This window comes from Oncorhynchus keta, chromosome 13 (assembly GCF_023373465.1).
Source record: "Oncorhynchus keta strain PuntledgeMale-10-30-2019 chromosome 13, Oket_V2, whole genome shotgun sequence".
NCBI classification, from domain to species: Eukaryota; Metazoa; Chordata; class Actinopteri; order Salmoniformes; family Salmonidae; genus Oncorhynchus; species Oncorhynchus keta.
Window position 1 is genome coordinate 30213013 of NC_068433.1, and position 25780 is coordinate 30238792.

General features: G+C 45.5%; 1 protein-coding gene across 3 annotated transcripts; it reads left to right on the forward strand.

Moving 5' to 3' along the window:
• LOC118392157 (zinc finger protein 219-like) lies at positions 1 to 25780 on the forward strand. 3 transcript variants are annotated; one of them, XM_035783841.2, is made up of 7 exons: positions 1 to 188; positions 11407 to 11491; positions 11823 to 13328; positions 16435 to 17293; positions 17716 to 17808; positions 19932 to 20823; positions 20987 to 25780. In XM_035783841.2, the coding sequence occupies exons 3-7, from the start codon at positions 11826 to 11828 to the stop codon at positions 21381 to 21383; spliced, it is 3744 nt and encodes a 1247-aa protein (XP_035639734.2). In that variant the 5' UTR covers positions 1 to 188; positions 11407 to 11491; positions 11823 to 11825; the 3' UTR covers positions 21384 to 25780. The 3 variants fall into 3 exon arrangements, with proteins under 3 accessions (XP_035639734.2, XP_035639735.2, XP_035639733.2); XM_035783840.2 differs by having other exon boundaries at positions 2 to 188; positions 17716 to 17862; XM_035783842.2 differs by lacking the exon at positions 17716 to 17808.

Here is a 25780-nt window from a genome sequence, read left to right on the forward strand (position 1 = left end):
TTGAAAAAATGTGTGAGAGAGAGCGAAAGGGAGGAGGAGAACAGGGTGAGCTAAGGGAGGGGGAAAACGGCGTATGCTTGTATACAACAACCCCTGATTTCCATTTTTTCCCCAACTCGTAATGTATTTAATTCAAGTGAAACGTAATCATGACGTGTCCTGTCATTAATCCGCCCGCCGCCTCTCCCGTAAGTACATAGAGTCTTACTTTCATCATAAATATCTAGTTAATGTACAATATATACTATCCATACGTTTACATGTGCACTTTTATATAGGGTGGTATGGAACTGCGGTTGTGTAGCACTATAGTAAAACCTCTCCAAAATTGTTGTATTTGTCGCGTTTGTTGTTGTCTCCATGAACAACAAATATCTGACGACGACTTTTTCTTTTTGCAAATCCGTGTAATCACCCTATAGTTGCAGTGATTGAAGCGCAGCATTGTAGCTCCATTTTATCTCGCCTTTTAAAAACATTTTTTATTTTTTTTACACACATTACAGTTTTTATGTTTCAAGTTTTATTAGTCGGTATGTAGGCTACGGGATACACATGGTATCCAACGAAATGTGTTTGTATTGTGAGTGGATTGTTGAGAGTGATTGGCGGGTTGCACTATAGTGTGTGGCGTGTGTGTGTGCTGCATGTATGTTCCCATGCACTCTTCGGCACTTTTCTGTGTGTCATGTATGAAGCCGGTGTTGTATGTGCGCGCGTGGCCGACCGTCTGCATGCGTTAGCCCTATACGGTGACATGACAAAAGTGAGAACGGATTCTATATATCATGATGGATTAGTTTCAGTTATAACTTGGGGCCTAAAATGTACTACTTGAATTGTCGGATAACGTATGCCTACACCGTAAAAATGGTTTGTAAATTGTCAATTGAATTACGTTATGCTATTTGAAGTGCACTAAAAGTCAACTAAAGTGAACGCACAAGTAGGCTAACCTATAAACTAACACAAAGTTCTGTATTAAATGTATTGCTATAGCCTAAGGAATACAATCATTGGCTACTGCAGAAGATAAGGCAATTGCATTCATCCATGCACAGGCCTACACATCGGGTATAATTCACAACATTAAAACATATGTCGTAGCTTTTGACAAAAATAAGTTGCAAATTTGATCAATCGCTATGTTTTTTGATTTCCGTTTTATTTTTGGGTTAACTACATGTTCGGGTGTGATTTACAAAGCTGCAACGCTAGAACATTCTAGGTAGAGACGATAAAGCCATGATAATTATTTTGTTGGAGACGCATTACGTAATTATTGTTTTTAAGATGACCAATTTAACCAGATGTAGCCTAAATAGGTAGCCTAGTCTATTCGTCCAGGCTACACCTATCCAGCTGTAGGCCTATCCAACGGTTTTTAAAACCATAGTCCTCCCACTATGCTACTACTATATTTACTACGACTATTACAAGGCTACTACTATTACAACCGGTAAACTTGTCCTAGCGTCACCTCTTACGAGTGCAAGCTTCACTGTAGCCATAGGCTTACCTCTCTCCTTTTGGGCTACAGTGATTTCGCAAGAAAGTAGCAAGTGTGTTGCGTGCAACATCTCATTCTGAAAATACAAGTTGTTTCCCGGCGGTTGATATAAGTTATAGGGTTGTTTTCTGTAGCCTACGTGTGCTGGATACAATGTGATCATGTTTGATTTAGTTTGAGGGGGATGGATGGGGAGGTTGGCAGCGAAATTCAAGATGAAATCCATGATGGCACTTTTCTCGTCCTCCGATTTCTCCCCGCAACACTCATGTCTTTTCCCCTCCCTTTCAGTCTTTTGTTATAGAAAATTTAGGAACAAAATGGATGGAGCATGGGGGAGCGATATACATGACACACAGAGAGTAGGCAACGAACGTGACTCGTCAACGGCTTTGAGATTAAACAATCGTGTTACTATGTTCACTTAGGGGATTTAATAATATTTTAACAGCTAAAGAGCAGCTGCGAAAATGACTAATCTAATCTCGTTTTTTTGGACGTTATGTAGACCAGGCGTCCGCGCATTGTTTGTTGATAGTTATTTATTTCATTAATGTGGCTGTTTAATTGAGATGGCCGCGAGAGAGAAGGCAGGGGAAAGAGCGACTGAAAATGGTTGCACGTTATTGACGCACATCATAAGGGAGAGCAGGAAATTCCTCTCCAGATAACAGGCAGACGTGTCATCTGTGGTGACCGGAGAAGAGCGAGACTCCCGTCGCTGTGTTTCAAACCCCATAGCGAGAGAACATGTTTTAGACATGTTTAAATGTCCAGTTCATAGGCCTACTACATACCATAGTTTGATTCAACACTTTAGATGTGTCCACAGGAAATCAATGTAATGTGATAAGTGTACAGCCTTACTTTTCTTTTTTTTTTGACATTTTCAGCTTGCAGTCTAGTTTGGGATTTCCCACCTGAAGCAAACAGTCCAACTTTAACTAGATACACTCTAGCTCCCTAAAAGGTATCTTATTATTGAACATTTGAACACTTTTCAATAAGTGCCATCATTTGAGGGACAGAGTGTGCCATCTTTAGATGCTGTTAAAAATCAAGATAGAGCGTTGGGCTTGGATTCAGTGGGAAGAATTCATGATTTTTATGATAATTTATGTTTCCTGTCTCTTACTGTCTTGCACCCTACCTCAGAACAACACTTGAGGGATGCAACATCCAGGTGCTCTCTCTCTCTCTCTCTCTCTCTCTCTCTCTCTCTCTCTCTCTCTCTCTCTCTCTCTCACACACACTCAAGGAGCATTCCAATCAAGCCACTGATTGATTTAATTGTGTCATTAAGGCTCTGTGGGATAGATAGATAGATAGATAGATAGATAGATAGATAGATATATAGATAGATAGATAGATAGATAGATAGATAGATAGATAGACAGACAGACAGACAGACAGACAGACAGACAGACAGACAGACAGACAGACAGACAGACAGACAGACAGACACCTGCTCGGCCTGCTCAGTGAGGGTGCATGGTGACATGTAAAGACTGCTTCTCTGCCTGAGTTTGGCTCAAAAATGTTTCTGCAGCGTAGCATAAACCCATACTAGTAGACCTGTACAAGCAATCACTCCTAGCCCTTCAGCAAGTTTAGAGTAGCATATCCCATTCACATTTTCAGCTCTCAAAACATTCAATGCTGTTGTAGCATACAAAGAAACCTTACTAGGGCAAGTACTCCTCTTAGAGTTAGACCTTTAATGGTCGAATTAACATATTGCAGATAGTCGTATATAACAATGTGTACTTACATTGTCATTACACTGTAATTAAGGTAATCAGACCGGTAACCTCTGATCCAACAAGATTAGACAGGTGAAAGCAAAGGCTGTATTACATAACTTTAGAGTTAGTGTGATGAGGCCAATTATAAACTGGGTGGTTTGAGCCCTAAATGCTGATTGGCTGACAGCCATGATATATCAGACCGTATACCACGGGTATGACAAACATTTGTTTTTACTGCTCTAATTACATTAGTAACCAGTTTATAATAGCAATAAGGCACCTTGGGGGTTTGTGGTATATGGCCAATATACCACACCCTCGTGCCTTATTGCTTAAGTATACTATGGATGCATCCCAAATGGCACCCTTTCCCCTATATGGAGCACTACTTTAAGTAGTGTGATAAATAGGGATTAGGGTACCATTTGGGACTTACACTATACGTCAAATTACATTTCATTTGTCACATACGCCAAATACAGCAGGTGTAGCGTTTCACCTTACAGTGAAATGCTTACTTACAAGCCCTTAACCAACAATGCAGTTTTAAGAAAATAAGAAAAGTAAGAGATAAGAATAATAAATTATTAAAGAGCTGCAGTAAATAACAATAGCGGGGATATATACAAGGGGAACCGGCGCAGAGTCAATGTGCACTCTATGACTAGGGTGGTTGGAGTCTTTGACAATTTTTAGGACACTCCTCTGACACCGCCTGGTATAGAGGTCTTGGATGGCAGGAAGCTTGGCCCCGGTGATGTACTGGGCCATACGCACTATCCTCTGTAGTTCCTTTGCGGTCGGAGGCCATACCAGGTGGTGATGTAACCCATCAGGATGCTCTCAGTGGTGCTGCTATAAAACCTTTTGAGGATCTGAGGACCCATGCCAACTCTTTTCAGTCTCTTGGGGGAGAATAGGTTTTGTTGTGCCCGCTTAACGACTGTCTTGGTGTGCTTGGACCATGTTAGTTTGTTGGTGATGTGGACGTCAAGGAACTTGAAGCTCTCAACCTGCTCCACAACAGCCCCGTCGATGAGAATGGGTGCATGCTCAGTTCTCCTTTTCCTGTAGTCCACAATCATCTCCTTTGTCTTGTTCACCTTGAGGAAGGTTGTTGTCCTTGCACCACACGGTCAGGACTCTGACATCCTCCCATCGTGTCGGTGATCAGGCCTACCACTGTTGTGTCATCAGCAAACTTAACGATGGTGTTGGAGTCGTGCCTGGCCATGAGTGAACAGGGAGTACAGGGGGGGACTGAGCACGCACCCCTTGAGGTGCCCCCGTGTTGAGGATCAGTGGCGGACGTGTTGTTACCTACCCTTACCACCTGGGGGCGGCCCGTCAGGAAGTCTAGGATCCAATTGCAGAGGGAGGTGTTTAGTCCCGGGGTCTTTAGCTTAGTGATGAGCTTTGAGGGCACTATGGTGTTGAACGCTGAGCTGTAGTCAATGAATAGCGTTCTCACATAGGTGTTCCTTTTGTCCAGGTGTGAAAGGGCAGTGTGGAGTGCAATAGAGATTGCATCATCTGTGGATCTGTTGGAGATGTATGCAAATTGGAGTGGGTCTACTGTTTCTGGGATAATGGTGTTGGTGTGAGCCATGACCACCCTTTCAAAGCATTTCATGGCTACAGACGTGAGTGCTACGGGTCGGTAGTCATTTAGGCAGGTTACCATAGTGTTCTTGGGCACAGGGACTATGGTGGTCTGCTTGAAACATGTTAGTATTACAGACTCAGACAGGGAGAGGTTGAAAATGTCAGTGAAGGCACTTGCTAGCTGGTCAGCGCATGCTCGGAGTACACGTCCTGGTAATCCGTCTGGTCTTGTGGCCTCGTAAATGTTGACCTGTTTTAAGGTCTTACTCACATCGGCTGCAGAGAGTGTAATAACACAGTCGTCCGGAACAGCTGATGCTCTCATGCATGTTGCAGTGTTGCTTGCCTCAAAGCAAGCATAGAAGTTATTCAGAAAGTCTGGTATGCTTGTGTCACTGGGTAGCTCTCGGCTGTGCTTCCCTTTGTAGTCTACATACGTAGAATGTATGCACACATGACTGTAAGTCGCTTTGGATAAAAGCGTCAGCTAAATGGCATATATTATTATTATATTATATTATTATTAGTCTGTAATAGTTTGCAGGCTCTGCCACACCCGAGACGCGTCGGAGCCGATGTAGTATGATTCGATCTTAGTCCTGTATTGACGCTTTGTCTGTTTGATGGTTCGTCGAGCATAGCCGGATTTCTAATAAGCTTCCGGTTTTCTAATAAGTCCCGCAGAGAGCAGCAGCTCTACCCTTTAGATCAGTGCGAATGTTGCCTGTAGTCCATGGCTTCTGGATGGGGTATGTACGTGCAGTCACTGTGGGGGACGACATCCTCGATGCATTTATTGATGAAGCCAGTCACTGATGTGGTTCACCCCTCAATGCCTTCAGAAGAATCCCGGAACATATTCCAGTCTGTGCTAGCGAAACAGTCCTGTTGTTTAGCATCTGCTTCATCTGACCACTTTTTTATAGACCGAGTCACTGGTGCTTCCTGCTCTAATTTTTTGTTTGTGAGCAGGAATCAGGAAGATAGAATTATGGTCAGATTTGCCAAATGAAGGGTGAGGGAGAGCTTTGTACACGTCTCTGTGTGTGGAGTAAAGGTGGTCTACAATTTTTTTCTCCCTCCAGTTGCACATTTAAAATGCTGATAGAAATGATGTAAAACTGAGTCAGTGTATGTTGACCGTTATAAGGATCATAAATTACTGTTAGCTAGGGGCTGTAAGCTAGGGGTCAGCTTGCTGCTTGACCACTCAGTCTCCTAGCCAACATCAATATTCATGATGTTATGGAATCTGTCTGGTCCAGACCAGTAGGGCTCAGACTACCAGTTGATGTAGCTAAAAGTCACTCACACAAATGTTACAGAAGGTGTAACACTTGTTACACATAGAAGTCGTAATGAGGACACGTCGGATCTTAGATTGGCCTAATTGCTCTAGTTTTATCAAGGGTTATGTCCTGATAGAGTTGGGATCTACATATTTGGAAGTTTGATTGAGGGACTCATCCATGGAATGCGTCTGCTAAGACGATCTGACCTCTTTAATGCACGGTCGCATAAAAATCGGGTTAATGCATTACACTTCCAGTTCACGTTCATAGCCTACATATTAATTCTGCATAGTCTTATGCCCCTTCACATACTTCTCTTCATCTGGATGATAACTATAAAGAGGAGAGGAGGCAAGAACGGGGGTCGTGTCCAGTAGACAGAAACGTTTTCTTCTATTGCGTAAAGTTTAGCAACGGTGTGCCCAACTAAACGTTGCCAGCTGAAGGAAAAACAGAGAGAGGAGGAAAGAAAGCAAGCGAAGTGAGGCCAAAGGTCAAGAATCAGGACACAGCGAGTGAGAGAAGTCAGACAATCCACCCTCCATTCAGAGAAGCCAAAGAACAAAAAAAGAGCAGTAATGAAAAAGTGCAAGCCAGATAAAGTGAGGGGAGCGAGGGAGGGAAAGAAGAGAGAGGGGGGTTCAGGGAAAGGTGAAAGCCCGGAAATGAATCCCGTCTGTTGGGAAGTTTTGCCGCGTGACCACGGCGATAAAAATTACAGCAGGCCCTGAGTTACTGTACCACACAGAGAGAGAAAAACACACACACACTTTCCCTCACACAGGCCCTCACTCACACATACACACTTAAACACACACATAAGCCATCAGACACACAAACGCACTAACACCCACATAAACACACATAGGCTCGATCACACACACACACACACACACACACATTTGAACACACTGGCCTTCACATGCGTACAGTATTTGGAGCACACACACTAATAACAAGACACATTAACTGTAGACACGCACACACTGACAAAAACAGTTACAAAAACAGGTACACAAACTCACACACTTAAGGAAACACCCCCAGATCCTACGTAGAGTTGAAGTCGGAAGTCTACATACACCATAGCCAGGTACATTTAAACTCAGTTTTACACAATTCCTGACATTGAATCCGAGTAAAAATGCCCTGTCTTAGGTCAGTTAGGATCACCACTTTATTTTAAGAATGTGAAATGTCAGAATAATAATAGAGAGAATGATTTATTTCAACTTTTATTTCTTTCATCACATTCCCAGTGGATCAGAAGTTTACATACACTCAATTAGTATTTGGTAGCATTGCCTTTAAATTGTTTAACTTGGGGAAAACGTTTCGGGTAGCTTTCCACAAGTTTCCCACAATAAGTTGGGTGAATTTTGGCCCATTCCTCCAGACAAAGCTGGTTGTAACTGAGTCAGGTTTGTAGGCCTCCTTGCTCACACACGCTTTTTCAGTTCTGCCCACACATTCTCTATAGGATTGAGGTCAGGGCTTTGTGATGGCCACTCCAATACCTTGACTTTGTTGTCCTTAAGCCATTTTGCCACAACTTTGGAAGTATGCTTGTGGTCATTGTCCACTTGGAAGACCCATTTGCGACCAAGCTTTAACTTCTTGACTGATGTCTTGAGATGTTGCTTCAATATATCCACATCATTTTCGTTCCTCATGAAGCCATCTATTTTGTGAAGTGCACTAATCCCTCCTGCAGCAAAGCACCCCCACGACATGATTCTGCAATCCCTATGCTTCACGGTTGGGATGGTGTTCTTCGGCTTGCAAGCCTCCCCCTTTTTCCTCCAAACACAAGATGGTCATTATGGCCAAACAGTTCTATTTTTGTTTCATCAGACCAGAGGACATTTCTCCAAAAAGTACAATCTTTGTCCCCATGTGCAGTTGCAAACCGTAGTCTGGCTTTTTTATGGGGGTTTTGGAGCAGTTGCTTCTTCCTTGATGAGTGGCCTTTCAGGTTATGTCGATATAGGCCTCGTTTTTACTGTGGATATCGATACCCTTGTACCTGTTTCCTCCAGCATCTTCACAAGGTCCTCTGCTCTTGTTCTGGGATTGATTTGCACTTTTCGCACCAAAGTACTTTCATCTTTAGGAGACAGAACACCTCTCCTTCCTGAGTCGTATGATGGCTGTGTCGTCCCATGGTGTTTATACTTGCATACTATTGTTTGTACAGATGAACGTGATACTTTCAGGTGTTTGGAAATTGCTCCCAAGGATGAACCAGACTTGTGGAGGTCTACAATTTTTTTTCTGAAGTCTTGGCTGATTTCTTTTGATTTTCCCATGATGTCAAGCAAAGAGGCACTGAGTTTGAAGGTAGGCCTTGAAATACGTCGACAAGTACACCTCCAATTGATTCAAATTATGTAAATTAGCCTATCAGAAGCTTCTGAAGCAATGACATAATTTTCTGGAATTTTCCAAGCTGTTTAAAGGCACAGTCAACTTAGTGTATGTAAACTTCTGACTCACTGGAATTGTGATACAGTAAATTATAAGTGCAATAATCTGTCTGTAAACATTTTTTGGTAAAATGGCCTTGTGTCATGCACAAAGTAGATGTCCTAACCGACTTGTAAAAACTATAGTTTGTTAACAAGACATTTGTGGAGTGGTTGAAAAACGAGTTTTAATGACTCCAACCTAAGTGTACGTAAACTTCCGACTTCAACTGTATGCATGAAGAATCATAACGGCAATGTATGCAATACAGCACACATTGTCAACCACTCTACTGTAACGAGTACCTAAGGGCCATAACAAATTAGACGAAAGCGCTCCTATGACCCCCATCACACATCTGTCCATAGATATCCTGATTCTCAGCAGCTGCCTTCAGTTAACATTATGATTAGCCTTCACACAATATCTTTGATACATTAGGATCCACACCCTACGATCTTAATTTGATCACTCTTTTTGTTCCTAAGTGTTTTCCTGCACAGCATGAAATGCAAACTTGTCGTATAGTCAAGGTAAAAAAAGTATTCTAAAAGTTTGTTATTTCTACTTTAAAATGTCAGACATGATTTGCCCTAACGAAAAATGTATGAACCCCTTCAAAAAAAATGTCCATTCATTATAATCCACATATTAATTCACATTATTTACTTGCTGTAGCAATTTGGCTCAAATTAAGATCCTCCATCTGTATGAAGAATCATAACCACCGTGTACTGACTTGCTTGAACTGTGTCCTGCTCAAAACCACAAATATAGTTACGTTTGTACATTCTTTGTACACTGAGATCTAAAGTCGTACAAATACACATACTCCGTACCGCACACACAGTACCTACACACGTTCGTAGTGACATGAACACGTGACATGGTCTATACAAACTTCCACATAGAGTATATGGCCCAAACACCTGTCAATATGTACAGCTAAAATAATTTGTATGTGTGCGAGCGTGTGTGCGATGGTAATGGAAAACACAAGAGTCATTTTAAGCGCTCAGAAGTCTTGGTTAAATCAGCCGTAGGCGTCAGTTAGTGCATGCTTTATTACAGTTCCGTTGGGGGAATGTGATCAAGCACACGTTCGTCATCTGAATCAAATGAATTGTAGCTGTGTTGAAATCTACATGCACTACTTGTTTGTGTTGGTTGATCACACCATGTACCTCTCTCTCTCTCTCTCTCTCTCTCTCTCTCTCTCTCCCCCCCTTCCCCTTTGTCTAGCACCTTATCTCCTCTCTCCATCTATCCACATTTGGAAAAGCTTTATTGGTATGACAAGGCTGGTTGGGCACAGTGGCCGCTGTCATGGCAGAACAATGCAGTGGTGACGCTGATATTAATATGATAATGCCATCACATCAGACGATACTAACACACACACACACTGTCCACCGCTTCGCTACCACCATGAATACCTACCTACAACAAAACCCCAGTTCGCAATCAGCCTTTTTTTTTCATATTAGAAAATGCTAATCACATCACCATCGGATCTTTTCATTCGGTTATGTTTATTTCGCTGTCTCTCTCTTTTCTCTTTCCCCCCCCCATTTCTCTCTCTTTCACTGTCTGTCTCTTCTTTTTCTCCTTTCTCTCCTCGCCATGTTGGCAGGCCCCAATCTACCAGCTGATATCAGCATTCCCTGGCACTGTGCCAACTGGCTCCAACGCAGGAGAGAAAGAAAGAGGGAGCGAGAGAATGAAAGAAAATGAGTGAATAATTGAGGGAGGAGGGAGAGAGAGAGAGAGAGAAAGAGAGGGGGATGGGAGGAGTATGGAATCAGGGAGGGAGGGAGGGAGTGCGAGAAAGAAATAGACGGGGGAAGAAGGAACAATAACGGTGGATTAAGAAGGAGAGAGGGAAGAGAGGGAGGAGAAGGAAGAGAGCGAGAGAGGGGATATATGATTGATATTGTGTGATATCCCTGCTAGTCATGGCGGAGCTAAAATGTCAACTGGATACATGAGAATGTCTTTGTGATTCTGGCGCGCTGACACACACAAACACGCACAGACATACTGTCTATATGAACGCACAGATGTAGGCTACTAGTGTTTGGCCATAATGATGATGATCGTGTGTTTGTAATGTTTTTTCTCGGCTCTATCACTACAGTTGTGGGTGGAAAACATGTCTGAAATATATTTAGTGTCTGTTCTTGTATTACATGAATAAGTTCAGGTGTGTTCTTTGTGTGGTTGTATGTGTTCTGTGTGTGTGTCTGGTTGGTTGTGTTTCTTTAGGCTCTGATGTGTGTGTGTGTGTGTGTGTGTGTGTGTGTGTGTGTGTGTGTGTATGTCCATTCCTGATGAAGCTGCTGCTGTATGTGTTCACAGGAAGGGTGTGTGGGGAAGTCAAAACATCTCGCGCCCATCCTGTTTGGGACAGTCCATGTCCTGTGGTGCCCTTAGCTCACACACACACTGACACACATGTACGGACATGCACGTACCAACACACACACATGGACACACGCGCACGCACACACACACACACACATATATCATATACTGACATCAAACATATGGTTAAGTATACAATGTATCTTGCAACATCAAACAGGTGACCACCTGTTACACATTGAAGCACACACACCTGCAGGCAGGCAAGCGGACAGACAGACAGACAGACAGACAGACAGACAGACAGACGCAGGCAGGCAGGACATTATGTTATTTTTGCAGCAGGGTGAGTTGCAATATGTTTGGTTTAAAATCTTTTTGAAACATATGTTTGAACATATTGAATGTATGTGTTCCCCAGAGGACTAAAGGAGGTGGCCATCAAAGCAGTGTGTCCCCCGTCTGCCAAGAAACTGAAACATGGAATAGCAGTAAACACACGACTGGTGAGTCCCCATCCTAACTGTACACATAGTCAAGCATGGCATAGTTATACACACAGTACTGGTCAGTACTACAATATCATACGTTTATCTTCAAATAGCCTACTGACCTGTTCTGACCTCAGTACACAGAACAGTGTTGAGTCCCCGCACTACTCCTTCATACTACTACATTTCCATTGAAATACGGATATATTACTACCATAAACGGGTTCATCTCAATTGTGCGAAGTGTCTTCCTCCTGTACTATATCCATTCCCTTATCTCTCGTTATCTCTCTCTCTCTTTATCTCTCTCATTTTATCTCTCTCTTTTTCTCTCTCTCACACACAGAGAATGGATTCTCCTCCTGAATGTGTTTTGGCTCTTTCATGTGAGCTGCCCCAGTCACCCCCAACACTACCATCGCTGGACCACAGTCCCCAGGCCTCTCCTCACTTTACCTCCCACCTCTCCCCTTCACACAGCCCCCTGGACCTGCCCCTAGCCCATAGCCCCTCAGCCCTGTCCCACACACCAGAACCCCTGTCGAACACCCTAGACACCACCCCCTACTTCCCCTTCTCCTCCTTCCCCCTCAACCACCACAATGAGGAAGAGGAGGAGGATGAAGATGAGCTGTCAGCCCCTCCGTCCCCCACCCCGGCTGTGGCTCTCTTCCTGGGGGGTCTTCCGGAGGTGTGTAGCCCCTCTTCGGAGAGTTCTCCTCCGGTCACTCCGACATCATCGGCCCCTCTCCCCGGGTTCGGGGCCCTGGAGCTGGCCCTGTCCTCCGGGCAGCAGGGTGCCACCTGTAGTGATGAGCTAGACCTCCAGCTCTTCCATAAGGACGGGGGGAGTCTGTTAGGGTCTCTGCCCGGGAGGAAGGGTGTTTCTAGGGGAGCAGCCGGACTCAAGTTCCCCTGTCTGGTTTGTGGGAAGAGATTCCGCTTCCAGAGTATCTTGTCGCTCCACGCCCGCGCTCACAGTCTGGACCGGGACCGCCGCGCCTCAGCTCTGTACCGCAACACAGGCACCATGACCGGGAGCATCATTGGGACGGGGTCCACGGCGCATCTCAAAGCCCACCAGAACCACAACGACGTGGGACAAAACCACCGCAGTCACCGCCAGAGTCCCCTGCTGTCTGTATCTCTAACCCAGGGACTGAGAGGGGAGGATGGGGATGCTCTAGAGGAGGCTCTGCAGATGGATCACCAGACCCTCCAGCCGTTCCTAATGGATGACAGCACACCGCTGAGCCCTCCGCTGACCGAGGAGGTGCCCCTCTCCCTCACCTCCCCCTACTCCTCTTCCTGCGGCCTGGGTGGCATGGGTCCTGCCATCTTAGAAGAAGCCGCCCTGGCCACAGCGGCAGCGCCCGCCTTCCGCTGCCACGCCTGCAAGGGTAAATTCCGCACGGCCTCGGAGCTGTCTCGTCACGTCCGCATCCTCCACAACCCGTACAAGTGCACCCTGTGCTCCTTCTCTGCCAGCCAGGAAGAACGCCTGGCCGCACACCTCCACGACAGCCACCCCTCCCTGTCCCTCTCCCCCCCGGTGGAACTCCCCGCCCTGCCCCCCTACACCCCCAGACACCCCCCCATCATAACCACCACCACTGCCGTCATCCCCACACCCATCCCAGACACTCTCGTTCCCACCCCCAACCCGACCCCCACCCTGGCCCCAGGGGCTCCGCCTCTGCCGGCCTTCCGCTGTGAGACGTGCGGCCAGCGCTTCACCCAGTCCTGGTTCCTGAAGGGCCACATGAGGAAGCACAAGGATTCTCTGGACCACAAATGTCAGGTGTGCGGCCGTGGCTTCAAGGAGCCTTGGTTCCTCAAGAACCACATGAAGGTAGGTAACCTAGTGTGTGTCACAGGAGATTGGTGGCACCTTCATTGGGGAGGACGGGCTCATGGTAACGACTTGAGTGGAATCAGTGGAATGGTATCAAACACATGGTTTCCAGGTGCTTGATGCCATTCCATTTTCTCCGTTCGGACATCATTATGAGCCGTCCTCCCCTCAGCAGCCTCCACTGGTATGTGTATGTGTCTATGCTAGGGTCTATGTTAGGGTTGCTCATTTTGGGGAATATTCAGAGGTGGAAACTTTCCGTGGGAATTAACGGGAATATATGGGAATTATTGGGAATATATGCAAATTAATATTATTACCATTTAAATGTAGATGTTTTTTTGCATTGGATATATTTACCATATCATATGGAGACGGAAACATAAACCCTTTACCTTATCATAAGTTAACACAATTGCAAATGATTGAATCCTTCCAATAGAAAAAAATAAACAAATGTAGTTACGTATTGAACTTGAATTAAATGAGTTGACTCTTCACATGAGATGATTTCACTGAACAACAAAAGAAAGGGAATATTGAATGATCCCCAGTGACCCATCGCATCTCCCAAAAATGTTTTCGACATACATCTGTAAAATGATAGTCTACAAACTAAAGCTTTGGTTGTCTTCCTCTCAGGCTTCCATGTCTTCTCCCTGGACCTCCTCAATGTCCACCTCTCAAACATAAGACTCTGAGGCCTCATCTTCACTGTCACTTTCCAACCTTGTTGAGGATGGCTCGTTGTCAGGCTCAAAAAGCCTCAAATTTGCCCGGATGGCCACCAATCTTTCAACCCTTGTATTGGTCAGCCTGTTGCATATGCTTTGGTGTGTGTGTTCTCAAACAAGGACCAGTTGCGCTCTGAGGCGGCTGATGTTGGGGGGATTTGGAGGATGATGGAGGCAACAGGGGAAAGAGCCTCAGATCCACAAAGTCCCTTTTACCAGGAGGCTGATGAGATATGTTGACTGCCATATTGCATCTCCATCCCAACGCCCTTACTTGGAAGTGTACTGCCAAGAATCTTGCCCTCATCCAGGCCAAGGTGGCGAGACACGGTAGTGATGACACCATAGGCCTTGTTGATCTCTGCACCAAACAGGATGCTCTTGCCAGCATACTTGGGGTCCAACATGTACGCTGCGGTGTGTATGGGCTTCAGGCAGAGGTCTTCATGCTTTTTGATGTGTTTCAGAACTGCAGTTTCCTCTGCTTGGAGCGACAGTGAAGTGGGCAGGGCAGTACGGATTTCTTCTCTTACATCTGCAAGCAGTTGCAAGCAGAGTCTAAATATCAGACAGGATGGCATTGTCTCCCTCAATCCGTGCAATGGCCACTGCTATAGGTTTCAGGAGTTTCAGGCTGCTTATCACTCTCTCCCAAAATACATCATCCAGGAGGATCCTCTTGATGGGGCGGTCCATATCAGCAGACTGTGATATGGACATTTCTTGGAGAGACTCCTTCCCCTCCAGCAGACTGTCAAACATGATGACAACACCACCCTGACAGATGTTGCTGGGCAGCTTCAATGTGGTGCTCTTATTCTTCTCACTCTGGTTGGTGAGGTAGATTGCTGCTATAACTTGATGACCCTTCACATACCTAACCATTTCATTGGCTCCACTTTAGAACAAGCAGCCTTCAAGTTCACAGCATTGTCACCAGTGCAAATAGCTTCTGTGGTCCAAGGTCATTGATGACTGCCTTTCAGCTCAACTGCAATCTAGAGACCAGTGTGTCTGTTGTCCCTTGTGTCTGTGCTCTTGTAGAATACTGGTTGAGGGGTTGAGATGATGTAGTTCATTATTCCTTTCCCCACAAACATTCGACCACTCATCAGAGATGATTGCAATACATTCTGCTTTCTTTATGATTTGCTTGACCTTCACTTGAACTCTGTTGAACTCTGCATCCAGCAAATGAGTAGATAAAGCATGTCTGGTTGGAGGGGTGTATGCTGGGCAAAGAGCATTCAGAAATCTCTTCCAATGCACATTGCCTGTGAGCATCAGAGGTGAACCAGTTGCATACACAGTTCGAGCAAGACATTCATCAGCATTTCTCTGACTACGTTCCTCCATTGAGTCATAATTCCAGGAGGACTGTGCTGTTGCTATCGATAAGGTGTCTGATTCATCATTTTCGAATTGAAAGTAGAGGGACTTTTGTCAGGGGTTGCTTGTTGTGAGCGCTGAGGGAACTTTATGCACTTGGCCAGATGATTCTGCATCTTTGTTGCATTCTTCACATATGATTTGGCACAGTATTTGCAAATGTACACAGCTTTTCCTTTAGAGCTGCAGTGAAATGTCTCCACACATCAGCTAGTGCCCGTGGCATTTTCCTGTATAGATTAGAAAAAAATGAGTTAAAAAACCCCAAATACAATTCCATGTACAGATAAATGGTTAAGCAGTTAGATTAAACAACTTCTTTGTAAGATAAATATTTTCAAATTAAACATGTATGCAAACAGGTGAATTAACAATAGTAGGCTCAAGCAAGCGGAAACCCACATTGTAGCAAAAACTAACTAGCAGAAATTGTTAACAAGTTAAAAAGTATTTAAACATACTTTGCTGTAGGCTACTATTTACTAGTTAACAAAAAAGTATGTACTGTATATCATAGAAAATATATTCACCCCGCCCAGTATTGTAATCAAAATTTACCAGAAAGCATGTAGTTCTTAGCTCAGACAGTGTAGTAGCGTGGGCTCAATAGCATCTCATTAGTGTGCAAGAGCTTGAGAATCAGCTGTACATGTGATGGAAGAATGCACTGTGCACTGGGTTGCGATTCCATTGAATTGGGGATAGTTTAACCAAAATATGCCACAAGACCTAGAATTGCCTTGTCTGTATCCCACAAAAAAAGGTTCACTGTTATAAGCTAACTGTTTTGATGAACTTAAACAAAATCCCCCAAATTCCCGGGCTTAACTTCCCATGGAAAATGTCTGGGAAAATTCCGGAAATTTACCCGGAAAGTTTCCAACCCTTTGCAACCCTAGTCTATGCTATAATTGCATGTGTCAAACGATTGAAGACATTGGGCATTTATTATACAAGTGACTTTATGACCTCTATTACAGGTGCACCTCAACAAGCTGGGCCTGAAGGCAGGTCTGGGCGGGCTGGGGGGGCTGGTGGCTCCTGTGGCCGGGGCTGAACATAGAGGCCCCAAAGGCTCTGTCACCAGCCAGGGCCTCAACGCTCTCTACTCCAGTCTCTTGCTGGCTCGTGGTGGAGGGGGGAGAGGGGGGCGATCAAGGGCTGAGCGGGACGGCGCCGGAGTCTCTAGTAAATCGGCCATCTTGGGCTACCTGGGGTTGCCCAGCGATGGCGGTGGCGGCGCCAGCTGCATGGAACGGCTGCAGGCCGTGGCTCAGGTGGCGGAGATGGGGAATGGGAGCGGAGGAGGAGGGGGAGGAGGAGGAGAGGCAGCAGGAGATGGAGGGGACCAGATAGCCATGTGGCAGCTGGTAGCCCGTAGCCTAGTAGCAGCTCAACAGGCCCAGCAAGCCCAGCAGGCTCAGAGGCAGAACCAGAGGACCCAGCACCTGCACCGAGCCCCATCCAGGAGCTCCGTGGTGGGGGAGGCTGAGCAGGTCAGGGCCTACCTTGGAGGTCTGGATCCCCGAGAGGAGCCTCCGTCCTCCGGAGCCCCATGGGAGTGCCCCGACTGTGGGAAGCTGTTCCGGAGCCTGCAGCAGGTGGTGGCGCACGCTCGCGTCCACGTCCAGCGGCCCCATAAGAACCACGGTCACCCCCCGCGCTACGCCACAGGAGGAGAGGAGGATGGAGGAGCGAGCCAGAGTGGGGGAGGACGAGGAGGAGGAGGTGGGAGAGAAGGTAGTAGCGAGGGAAGACAGGAGTCCAAACTTCAAAGTGGACCTCAACATCAGTCAGCAGCCGGAGGAGGGTTCCACTCAGTGATGTCACAGTTCCAAGGTACAGTGACATGGCTTCACCTCCAAAACGTCCCCAACATGTCTCCCGTTTATTTGACATTTTCATTAGAGAGAATAAGGACACAAATAAAAAGCTTGTAGCAGAGTGGGAGAGTAGCAGAGTGGGAGAGTAGCAGTGGGAGAGTAGCAGAGTGTGAGAGTAGCGTCCAGCAATGCAATTAACTATCAATACCACTTTCTTATTCTCTTCCTCCCGTCTTCCCCTTCTTGCTCTCCCCCCTCTTTCTCTTTCCCCCTCTCTCTCCCTCCCCCTCTGTCTCTACTCCATCACCCTTTCTCTCACCCTCCCTCCCTTATTCCCTCTCTTCCGGCTCTCCCTCCATCTCTCTCTCCCTCGCACCCCCTCTCTCTCTCTCTCTCTCTCTCTCTCTCTCTCTCTCTCAACCCTTCCTCTCTCTCCAGGAGAGAACGGTCTATCTGGGTCATCTTCAGGTTCGTCCGTGACTTCTAGGGAGCGTGTGCGAGGCACAGGGGTGAAAGACTGCCCCTATTGCGGTAAAGCTTTCCGCTCGTCCCATCACCTTAAAGTGCATCTGAGAGTTCACACAGGTGAGCCTGCCACTAGCCCCCAACCCCCAACACACCTAACAATGGCTGGATCCCAAATCGACCCCTAGCCCCTAAATCCTATACCCTAGGGCGTATGACACTTATTCTGTGTCTATACAACCTAGGGCCAATGCACTCCTGTAGATCTGAGATGATTGATAAAATCGAGCTCACAGCCATGCAATCTCCATAGACAAACATTGGGCAGTAGAAGGGTCTTCCTGAAGAGCTCAATGACTTTCAACGTGGCACCGTTATAGGATGCTACTTTCCAACAAGTCAGTTCGTCAAATTTCTGCCCTGCTAGAGCTGCCCGGTCAACTGTAAGTGCTGTTATTGTGAAGTGGAAACATTTGGGAGCAATAACGGCTCAGCCGCGTGGTAGGCAAGATCACAGAACAGACCACATAAAAATCGTCTGTCCTTGGTTACAACACTCACTACCGTGTTCCAAACTGCCTCTGGAAGCAACGTCAGCACAAGAACTGTTCGCCAGGAGCTTCATGACATGGTTTTCCATGGCCAAGCAGCCGCACACAAGCCTAAGATCACCATGCGTTGGCTGGAGTGGTGTAAAGCTTGCCACCATTGGACTTTGGAGCAGTGGAAACACATTCTCTGGAGTGATGAATCACGCTTCACCATCAGGCAGTACGACGGACTAATCTGGGTTTGGCAGATGCCAGGAGAACGCTACCTGCCCAAAACCATAGTGCCAACTGTAATGTTTGGTGAAGGAGGAATAATGGCCTTGAGCTGTTTTTCATGGTTTGGGCTAGACCCCTAAGTTCCATTGAGGGGAAATCTTAACGCTACAGCATACCATGACATTCTAGATTATTCTGTGTTTCCAACGTTTTTGCCACAGTTTGGGGAAGGCCCTTTCCATTTTTAGCATGACAATGCCCCCGTGCACAAAGCAAGGTCCATACCAAAATGTTTTGTCGAGATTGGTGTGGAAGACCTTGACTGGCCTGCACAGAGCCCTGACCTCAACCTCATCAAACACCTTTTGGGATGAATTGGAACACCGACTTCGAGCCAGCACTAATCGCCCAACGTCAGTGCCCAACCTCACTTATGCCCTTGAGGCTGAATGGATGCAAGTCCCCGCAGCAGTATTCCAACATCTAGTGTAAAGCTTTCCCAGAAGAGTGGAGGCTTTTATAGCAGCAAAGGGTGGACAAACACCATATTAATGCCCATGAATTTGGAATGAGATGTTCGACGAGCAGGTGTCCAGATACTTTTGGTCTTGTAGTGTGGCTTCATCTCACCTTCTGATCGGCTGGATGGAAATGTGGCCATATTGCTTCTACCTGTCCAATGAGATCTCAGAGTGGCGAGGAAGTAAGGGCTAGAGGTCCATTTGGAATTCAGCGAATAATCACTAACAATACAATCTACTCTAGAACACTAAACCTTAACTACATGCACACTGACCACATTTACATGTGCCATTAAATTCATGTGTTCTCAAGTGTTTCTGAGTCCTAAATATGACCATCTCCTCTGTCTGTTGTAATTAATTAGGTGAATCATTATACTTAAGTAAATTGCTACTAGCAATAATCACTCTCAACACCTCCGAGGCTGATGAGGTTTTTCATCTAATGTCCTCCTTATCAAAGCCAATCAGGATTTTAGATTGTGATGGGATACTGCCATCTGTGGTTTGTAATATGGTACTACAAGCTCGTATAATACTTGAACCCTATAGTTGCCCCTCTTTTATTCCATAGCCGAAATCCAGGAATCAAGGTCCATATAATTGTTGTTGTTTTTTTCTCTGTGGTCAGAAACAGACTAGGCGTAGGGCAGTTCAGGCAAATGCCAGATGGGCTGGTCCATATTTAGTCTAGTGGTCCTGTCTAAATTGTTTGTTTTTTGTGCAGAATTAGAACAATACAAATGTTTCTCTCCATGTATAGTATAGCATAGCATAGTATAGTATAGCATAGCATAGTATAGCATAGCATAGCATAGTATAGTGTAGTGTAACATCTACTGACATTCCCCCATTATTATATGCCCTTGATAACCACAACTAGTTTATGTACCTCTTTCAGGGGAGAGACCGTATAAATGTCCCCACTGTGACTACGCGGGAACCCAGTCAGGCTCTCTAAAGTACCATCTCCAGAGGCACCACAGAGAACAGAGGAACGCCATGGGGGCCTCTTCATCCACCGCCTCCTCCCCCGGCCTCACTTCTGCCTCTCTGGGAGGTGGTGGAGGAGCTCCACGGGGGGAGGGAAGGGAGGGGATGGCCAAACAGCGCCGGCCCCAGAGCTTCACCCATGGCTCAGCCGCCAGAACCCCGGCAGAGACCGCATCCTCCAGGCACAACCAGCACCAGCCCTGGATCCTGGGCCTTCCCGAGCAGAGAGACAGGGACCATGGGAAGGCCATGGGAGGACTGAGGGATGCAGATCTGGAGAGCCAGTACCGGTACCTATCCGGGGTGATGGGGGCGCTGTACCAGGGGGGGATGGAGGGAGGGTGGACGGGGGAGTCCCCTACCTCCACCCCCACCCCGCCCCCGCCAAAGGCGCCCAAAGTGTCCCGTCGCAAACCACTCACCACCAGCCGCATGGTGCCAGCTAACGGGAGGGAGCGGATGGGAGGGGGATCAGCTCAGGGCACCCAGGAGAGAGGCTTGTTGTCCCAGCCCCTGGATCTCTCCCGCCGCCCCTCCCCTGGGCTCGGAGGTCTGGAGGAGGATGGAGTACCGGGAGGGGGTGGTGGAGGAGGAGGAGGAGCAGGGGTCACCCTTAACCAGTGCCTGTTCTGTCCCTTCCGTACCTGCTCAGCCGAGCTGATGGCCATGCACCTCCAGGTCAACCACACCAGCAAGTCCAGGCGTAAGAGGGGGGCCCACAACCCCAGCTCCCTGGGGGAACACGGGCCCCAGAGGCCACCCCAACCCCGGGCTGACCCAGACCCCCTAGCCCTGTGGAGGTAAGAGATGCGTGTTTACATTTTATATTTACATATTCATAATTTAGCAGAGGTTCTTTCCCAGAGCTACTTATAGTTAGTGCATTCAACTAAGTTTAGTAGGGGGAAAAAACAAACATATTACAGTCATTGCAAGTAGACTGATGTCCCTATCCTATCCTAGGTACCTGAGCGAGAGTGAAGATAGGGCCCCCCTCGAGGAATGGGCCTCATCCAGGGTGGAGAGGGAGAGAGGGATGGAGAATGGCCTCACCCCAGAGGAAGTGGACCTAGAGGGCAGCTACAACCTCCACCACCCCCTGCATGCTTCTAACCAGGCCTCCACCACAACCAGGAACACAAGGAGTGGCCTCGCTGGCCTGGGGCAGGACGGCAAGCTGGAGGAGGATGGGGAAGAGGAGGAAGAAGAGGAGGAAGGAGAAGAGGAGGATTTGGAAAGGGAGAGCAGTAGTCCAGGGGATTCCCCTACAGAGCATGGGATGAGGATGTCTCTCTCCATGTCAACTGCCCTCGGCTCTGACCGTCTTACACGAGAGGAGGAAGCAGTGATGGGAGACTAAATGGCAACAACATCATCCCGCAGAGAGATGGGGAGAGGGAGTTCAACTAGACAGTGCAGAAGTTTAGGAGTCAAATGTTAGGGGTCATTATATCACTTCCTCGTTCTCTTACATACAGCAGTTCAGGGTCATTGACATGGTAAGTCCGCTGACAAGTATAACTGAGGACCACGGACTGAGATGCGCCTCCGTTGAGAGGGTTGTGTAAACATCATCTCTCCTAAGGAAAAAGATCATACATTTTTCTCTCGCCTTTTAATATTTACATCCCGGGAGTTCAGTGTAGTCCTCTTGATTTTCTCAACCAACCACAACCCCCCCCCCTTGTACATACAGACAGTGCAGTGTGAATCCTTTCTCTTCAGGACTTTTGAGGCCTTGAGTTCTATATTCCAGAGTTTCCTGTTTTCCATTCCATCTCCTACCAAGAGGGCTAATTGTGATGATTTGCTCGAGATAGTCCTCTGGCTGCTGTTAAGTCTTAACATTACTATGTGAGAACAAATAAACTGTAACATTCTACCATTCCGGAGAACACAAACATGATTTTATCAGACCTTATACTTCATGTTTTGAGAATAATACTACTTCTATGAGTAACGTTGTTGATTAGTTATACTTTAGCAGAACAAGTGTCAAAAGAAGCCAAACTTCATCCCAACTGACATTTAGATAAGACACCACTTCTTGCCACGTTGACATTTCAATTTCATATTACGGTCTGTTCAAGAGCACTGATTCGATAACCGTGGTTCAACCACAACCATTCAAGCCGTAAACTCAAACTAAGCTATCCAGCTGTCTACAACAAATAACACCACAGGAACAAATTTTTACCAGATGAAGATGGCAATGATTAGGGATAAGGTAACCCCTGACCCTGATATCACTGCCTCTCATTGGTCGGATTGCTGTTCCGAGGTCACCATGGGAACAGTTTGTCATTTCCTGTTTTCCCCTCAGTTTAGTGCCTGTCTATGTTTGGAATGTCGTCAAGGGAGTTCTACAGTATAGCCCTCTGTTTCTGGGCTCTTATAGGACAATGATATCTGAGAATACAGTATAAAGCTAAAGTATATATGTAAAAAATTGGTTCTAGGCTATTGTGAATAGAAATCTGTAGTGTTAAACAAACAGCTGGTGTGGATCTTTCTCTTTTCACAAGAGACCGGTAGCATCTCTATGTGGATTCTGTGGAAAAAAAAGTATAAAGCACTTAGTTGATGAAGATGAAACATTAAGAAATATTCATATGAATGAAAAGAGGTCAAGGTGAAAGGTCAATAAGTGAAAAGGGAGGTTAAAGGTCAGAGGTCAGCATTTACAGCAGAAATACCAGCGTGTTCAGAGTCAGACGTGGGCTAACGGTTATCTCTACATTGTCGTGGTGGCCAACGGACCATTAAACAAACAGAAACAAAACAAAAGTCTGTTTTGGGGGACACAGGACAAACAGACGGACAGTGCATCCTGAACACAATCAGCTGGCACGTCAGGTCAGGTGACCAAGACTCCACGACCGTGTCACACTCTTTCCTTCCATTCCTTTTATGAGGAAAATAACAGAAAAAAACAAGGGGAAGGAAAAATGGATGAGAGAAAAGGGTGAGTTCCCTCACAAGAGCGGAGGACTCAAGAAAGCAAACTGTTGTAGTCTTGGGGTATGACGTCTTTTAGATGACTAGATTTCTGTCTTTCTTTCTTTTAAGTGAAGAAGAACGGGAAAGAAGAGTAAGCATTATTAAAAACACGAACAAATCCATAGATACATCCCAGTAGAATATGTGTAGCTTTTGTAAAGACAAGAAGATAAGAAAAAAGGAAAAAATAACTTTCTATGTTTATTTTCATTTCAAGAAGAGAAGCTTACAGAGAAGGTTATGAATATACAGTAGGTAATGATTTAAAAAAAACTATAAGGCTTGTTGTTGTGAGGAAAAGACTAGTCGGAATGTCATGTCTATAAAGAGCACTGTGCAAGGTTTATAATTTCCCAAAGTAGTTGTTTTTATTTTGACTATCGATAGACCAAACTTTTTTTTTTAAAGAAAATGTAAGGTGTCACTTTCTGTTGGAGTGTAAAGCTGCAGCTCCAATCCACTCGCCCAAATCTATAATCCAATCAAAATATTATCATTGTATTATTAAGAGCTTGGATGAGACTCAAGTTTACATCACAATATATCAAAATAATCATCTCTGACAAATTTTGATTGATCAATTTGTACTATAGCCACGGTATTGGTTTAGCGCGTCGTACTACACACAGCATGTTCTGCACACAGTGAACAAGCAAATATTTTATCATAAAAACAATTAAATAAACGACTTACGATTGTAAACGTCACTAAATTATTTGATTGGATAAGTCTTGCCTTCTCGCCCTCCTAACCCCATTGGTTGACAGCGAGAGCTTGGGATTGGAACCCTAACCCCATTGGTTGACAGCGAGAGCTTGGGATTGGAACCTAACCCCATTGGTTGACAGCGAGAGCTTGGGATTGGAACCTAACCCCATTGGTTGGAGGCGAGAGTTTGGGATTGGAACCTAACCCCATTGGTTGTAGGCGAGAGTTTGGGATTGGAACCTAACCCCATTGGTTGTAGGCAAGAGTTTGGGATTGGAACCTAACCCCATTGGTTGTAGGCAAGAGTTTGGGATTGGAACCACAGCCTTACTTTTGGTTTATGTGCATTATGTGTTTTACTTCTATCCTTATTAGAGCACCTTATATGAGTTTAGCAGTTCCCTAAGTGGTGTTTTCTTAAAGACTTAGGTTGCACCCGTAATGACACCCTATTCCCTATATGGTTCACTACTTTTGACCAGGACCATTCCCATATAGGTCCTGGTCAAAGTAGTGCACTATTTAGGGAATAGGGTGCCCTTTGGGACAATAACCTGTAGTGTCAATGCCACCGTGCCTTCTGTGTCAAGCACTTCCTGGAGTTGGTATTTTGTAAGCTCACCAAAAGCACTTAGCCCACATCTCTCTTTCCCCTAGTATATCACCTATTTATTCACCTCATTCTTCTTGACTTATTTTATCCTCTCCTCATCTGTCACTCCAACTTCGCAGGGGCCAAGTGGGTTGTTGCCTTATTTGAACAATTTCTTACCATCAGACATAATATCACTTGGAGGTAATATTGCTAGCATCGCTAGTAGCCCCCAGTGTAGGAAACAAGGTTGATTTCAGCTAACCCGTGGCAAACCAAAGCCAAAGTTTAATGGATAAATCTTAGAATTAGGTGCCAAAACCTGTCCATGGGGACACTAAACACGTTAAATTAAGATAATATAATTCAATGGTATTATCAAGATATTATATTGTCATTCTCTCTATCCTTTTAATGTATGTGTACATCTCTCTTTTCTTCTTTCTCAACTTCCCTAACCTCTCTCTCTCTTCTTCCTTTCTTCCATAACCTCTCTCTCTCTCTTCCGTAACCTGTCTCTCTCTCTCTCTCTCTCTCTCTCTCTCTCTCTCTCTGGCACCATTAGAAGGTGATGATGTGTACTATCTGGTATTGAGGCCTTTTATTCTTAGATTTGTATTTTCAATTTGTGTGATGTTCGTACGTTTCGTTCATTCGATGCCCGATGAGATGGAGTAACGCTATTCTTCTTCTTTTTAAAATGATTATTATTGTTTTGGCATTATTAAGGAGAAGAAGAGGAAAAAAAATATAAGAAAAAAAAATGTCTTGTTGAATGTTGTACAGATAGCACTAGAGATGTGTTTTTAACAAGAGAGCGCAAACCCAAGCTCTAGTCCCGCCCACTCCTCCCTCCCATTGGCAGATAGGACAAGTGACTTGCCAAGGATAGTACAAGTGACCCGCCAATCATTTAAATGAACTGCCCTCCAACTGACAAACATGTTCGATCCAGTGAATGTAAACTACATCATGATCTTAAATTACCCACAAAATATGTCATAATGTGAAAATGTGAATGTCCCAGACAGTCAATGGTTCATCTGAAATATTTCCTAAATTGCTTCTTGCAAAGGAATCTCTCGGAAATATGCTAGCAATATTTTAACCGGTGCCTAACTATATTGTTGACCCATAATTTCCTCGTTCCACATGCATTTTGAAGTGCAGATGTTCGAGTACAGTTGCAGTGTGTGTGACTGACATAGGTCATAGGGCCCTTGTCAAAAGTAGTGCACTATATAGGGAATCGGGTGCCATTTGGAACAAAGCCACTGTCTTGTTGGAGAGGTGGAAGGGAGTGCTGGGTTTGGGCTCTCGTGTAGATGACTGCCATTGCAGTGAGGGAAAAACTGACCTAACCTAACATAGTAGTGACTAATATGAGTTTGTGGACAGATTTTTAAAAAAACACACACATTAGAGATACATTAATAAATGCAAACAAAGGAAAACAA

Coding starts and splice junctions, on each gene's coding strand:
- LOC118392157 (XM_035783840.2), top strand. CDS start 11,826: ATGGATTCTCCTCCTGAATGTGTTTTGGCTCTTTCATGTGAGCTGCCC. Junction 17,294..17,715: donor AGTGATGTCACAGTTCCAAG/GTACAGTGACAT, acceptor CTCTCTCTCCAG/GAGAGAACGGTCTATCTGGG. Junction 20,824..20,986: donor GACCCCCTAGCCCTGTGGAG/GTAAGAGATGCG, acceptor ATCCTATCCTAG/GTACCTGAGCGAGAGTGAAG.